The sequence below is a fragment of the Chaetodon trifascialis genome, chromosome 1 (assembly GCF_039877785.1).
Source record: "Chaetodon trifascialis isolate fChaTrf1 chromosome 1, fChaTrf1.hap1, whole genome shotgun sequence".
Classification (NCBI taxonomy): Eukaryota; Metazoa; Chordata; class Actinopteri; order Chaetodontiformes; family Chaetodontidae; genus Chaetodon; species Chaetodon trifascialis.
The window spans coordinates 24,490,630-24,495,179 of record NC_092056.1 but is presented as its reverse complement, the minus strand read 5'-3'; the positions used below and the strand labels follow the sequence as shown (position 1 = coordinate 24,495,179).

At 42.7% G+C, this 4,550-nt stretch overlaps 1 protein-coding gene across 1 annotated transcript; it reads left to right on the top strand.

Annotated features, from left to right (window-relative positions):
- Nucleotides 1-1,065: 1,065 nt before the first annotated feature.
- Nucleotides 1,066-4,090, top strand: LOC139333197 (arylamine N-acetyltransferase, pineal gland isozyme NAT-10-like). The gene is made up of 2 exons (XM_070965496.1): nucleotides 1,066-1,274; nucleotides 3,213-4,090. Exons 1-2 carry the CDS (start codon nucleotides 1,259-1,261, stop codon nucleotides 4,088-4,090), a joined length of 894 nt encoding a protein of 297 aa, XP_070821597.1. The 5' UTR covers nucleotides 1,066-1,258.
- The last annotated feature ends 460 nt before the right edge of the window (nucleotides 4,091-4,550 follow it).

The following is a 4,550-nucleotide window of genomic DNA, read 5'->3' as shown; positions in this document are numbered from 1 at the left end:
TGTCCACCATGAACGCCAAAGCACACAGACACTTCAATGCTGGAAAATATATTATTATGTATATTAATGAATTGCTCTGCAGACCAGATCAAGTGGTCCATATACGCGGCCCTCCTGTATGTAAAAATTCAGTATAACACTTGTAGCAGTGACCTCAGTAATAACCTTATAATTCATGGCAGAGCTGTTCTACACTTCTCTATCACATCCTAAAAAAGACAGAGAAAGTGTTATCTTGACAGAATGTAATGTTAAAAGTCACCCAGCAAGCACTCAACAAATTCTTCATGTACACATAGAACTGTTTCATCCTTATTTTTGGCGGTCTAACCAACGATGGACTACATTTCCCACTCCACAGAAGCATTGCCCTATATACTGACATATGTTCTAGTTTTGGGTGTTTACATTTCTTTCCACACTTGTCTGATGGATGAGAGAGTGGTGTCACACTGGTTATTCCAGCTTCCTTAAACAGCAGCAAACACAGACAGCTGGAATTGCCAGAGTGAGGCCCTTCTCTCATTTCTGAGACATTCTCACAAGTCTGCAAGCCACCTCTGGCGGGAAGTCCAGAGAAAATTCCCAGTCATTAATCAATGAGTAGTCATTAGGCAGTAATGCAATTAAAACTGCTCACCACCAATGAAGGAAATAACTGACTGCAGTAAATATTTGTCTTCAAATGCTTGGCAGATATGATGTTGTGATAATCATGCAACAGACCACAAATAGAAATCTCTAGTCACGCAACAAGCGTCCACATATTGCAATTACCCGCAGAAGACTCCTTCGCCTCAATCAACGAGTCAGCAGTTAATTCTGATGAGTTGTAAAAAGCACACACACACACACACACACACACACACACACACACACACACACACACACACACACACACACACACACACACACACACACACACACACACACACAGAGAGAGAGCCACTCCCCCACGTGGTGTCGGCGTCTCACGCTGCTACGTGCCATGACCTGAAGGGAAGTGAATGGATGAGGAAAACTGGAGCCACCAATGAACCACACCGCCACTGTTTGTAAGTTTTTGTGTGTTTTTTGTGGATTTTTTTGGGGGGTGGGGGGAGGAAGTGCCGCTTGCCCCAGAACACGCATTATTTCCTCATTCCCACATTCCCGCTTAAGTCAATGGGAGTGTCAAAACTGTCTTATTTAACGGCGCCGGTCGCACCTTAAAATACAACCCGAGACCGCTTAAGCAGACAAGCCACAGCTGCTCCTGATGTGCCAGCCCGAAGGTAAGACGTGTTTTTCACCGCTGAAGACAGGGTCAGTGAGTTAAGAGGAGCAGTAAACTACAGCATACGATCGCTTATGTAACCTCATGCTGTGAGCGCAGGCGGACGAGGCATAAGGGTTGACTTTCAGTTTCCTGTCTGAGTTTGTGCACACGCGACGTGACACGATCTGATGAACAGAACTTTAATGGGGACTAAAATCTGTCCCGCTGTAGAGGAATGGTCCATGGACATTTGTGGGTCACACCTCATTCGCGGTGCAGCTCTGAAGGAAGCAGCAAGACTCCACTTCCTCTTCTTTTTTTTTTCTTAAACACTCGCACGAACATAAATCAAAAGTATAGAAAGCACTTCGGATAGTTTCCAATGATGGAAAGTCTATTTCGGAGCATTTCTGAGACAAGTTGTCATTGTTTTAAACCGTAAGAAAACAGAGATTACGCAACAGGTGGATGTGTCCGTATATTTGAAAAAAAAAAAAAAAAAAAAAGGTCTTAACTAAAGGTTTTATTTCGAATGTTATATCTTACTTAGGGCTGATTAGACTTAGGCATCAATTTATGCAATGATGGTCTGTCAGTTGATGCAACGCGTCTAGCACCGATTAACAGGAGGAGCAGGTTAATCACCAGCTAACACACAGTCGGGTTTTGTTTGTTGGACCCTGCTCAGACTGGACTTCTCTGGGAAGAAACATCTGACTTACATGGCCTTTGTGTGGAAGCTTTGGCTTCACAGAAATATTGCGTCTTCAGAATACACGATTTTGATTGCTCGCACGATCAGCCCCTTCAGAAGGTAAGGTTCAACACTTGCTTCCTATTTTCTGCTGCACAATTTAGCCAATCTGAAACTTTCTATGTAGAATCTGGCCATTCTTGACAACAAGGACATATTATTTCTGGATTGAAAAAGCCTACAGTTGTACAGGTTGGCACTTGATTGGTTTCATGGCGGCATATACAAATGACACTTGACTGCAGATTTTACTTTTACAGTCTATTTATTGAATGGCCAGTTGAAAATTGCTTTTTAAAGGCTGTGTGTGTGCGTGTGTGTGTGTGTGTGTGTGTGTGTGTGTGTGTGTGTGTGTGTGTGTGTTTGACCAATCACGTGCAGCTTGAACGGAAAAAAACAAGAAAACCCTCAAAGTGGCTCTCGGTCCGCCTAGCAGGCAAGAGGCTCCGATCGTTCACTTCAAAGAGCGGCTCTGAGAGCCGTTTCGTTCGCGACCGACACATTACTACTGACTAGCATCATCTTCATCAGCTGTCTTTCTCTGAAAATGCAGTCAGCAGTTACATCATGGCGTGTAGATATTAGCTTAATGCTATCAATTAATTTACTCACGTTAGCGACACTGAGTTGGCACTGGGCCCAATTAACTTAAGCTACCGATATGTTACGTAATGTTAGCTGGCCATCAATATTTTGCGAATGTCTACTTAACTTGTAAAATCAATTATGAGTTATCTTAAGCTAATAATTCTACCTTTTCTCCGGTAAGTCGCTGCCCTATTTTCCAAGAGGACACCCCTCTGACTTTCTGACCTGGTGCCTGGGTGCTTGATGTGATGTCACTTTCAAGGCCGCGCTCTCGCGAGTAACTAACGTCGGACTCTGCTGTGAAGGTGAAGACATGCGTGGTGTATTTGCCACAATAAAAGAAAAAAAAAAATAAAAAAGGAAATTTGAAGGAGCAGTGGCTAGGATTTAGGAATGGCGGTCTGCACTCCTAAATGAATGTAGAGGAAACACTGCGGTTTACACTGACCCACCATCTTTGTCCAAGTCAGACTTGACCCTGATCCTGATTAATAAATCCCCCTCAATCATGAAGGAAATTAAATCTTTGCCTTGAAACAGTTGAGATGACTTTGCAGCTGTGTGACAGGTTAATTGGTCCTATAGATCAATGTGATGTCATGTCTTTTACAGGCAAGATGAAGTTGGAGGAATACTTCAAAAGAATTGGTTTCCATGGCTCTTTTGATAAACTGGATCTGGCAACACTGAAGTTGGTCCACAAACAGCACGTCATGTCAGTCCCATTTGAAAACCTCAGCATTCACTGTGGTGAAAAGAACACCATGGACCTTGAGGTCATTTTTGATAAGATAGTGAGGAGCGGTCGTGGCGGTTGGTGCCTTGAGAACAACTTCCTGTTTGGCTGGGTGCTGCGAGAAATGGGCTATGACACAACAACGTTGGGCTCCAGAGTTTTTAACAGTATCCTCAATGATTTTAATCCCAGAGAAACTCATCTCATCAACAAGGTGATCATTGATGGAAAGGCGTACATAGCAGACGTAAGCTTTGGGGTGTCTTCCCAAGTGTGGGAGCCGCTGGAGCTCATCTCTGCAAAGGACCAAACTCAGGCAGCGGGTGTCTTTCGTCTGATAGACAAGGGGGATGTGTGGGTGCTGGAGAAGACGGGCAGAAAGCCAGAGGTTCTGAATCCAGACTTTGCCAAATCAAGCCTGGTGAACAGGAAGGAGACAAAGCAGATCTACTGCTTCACCTTGGAGCCTCGTGAGGCCCATCATTTCTTCGAGATAAGCCACACACTTCAAACAGATCCAGATTCACTGTTCACCAATAAGTCCATCTGCTCTTTGCAAACACCAACAGGATTCAGAGCCCTGATTGGTTGGACGTATAGTGAGGTGACCTACAAACCTGAGGAAGGTGTTGATGTCTTAGACATGAGGGATATAACAGATGATGAGATCGAGCAAGTTCTGAGCGAAAAGTTCAGCCTAAAGATGAAGAACAAAGTGAGGCCTGTTTGCAACAAATCATGGTACACATTCTGAAATCTTACACAGATTCATTTTTGACATTGACAATTACATTAAAACCTGTGGTGAATTCATGAGTATGTATATACACATACATAAGTTGGTATGTATGTGCATATAATAATAATAATAATATATATATTTTGCTTGTGGTGGTTTATATTATGTCATATACACACACACACACACACACACACACACACACACACACACACACACACACACATATATACATATATATGTATGTATATACATACATGCATATATATGTGTACACACACACACACACACACACACACACACACACACACACACACACACACACACACGTATATGTACATACATACATGTGTATGTATGTATATAAATAAACAATAGTAATGAGAGGGTATAATCCTTATATTCAAGTAAAAAGTTACACGTGTGTACAAGCACACATTCCTCCAAAAACCTCAACCTAACTTACATTTTTGTG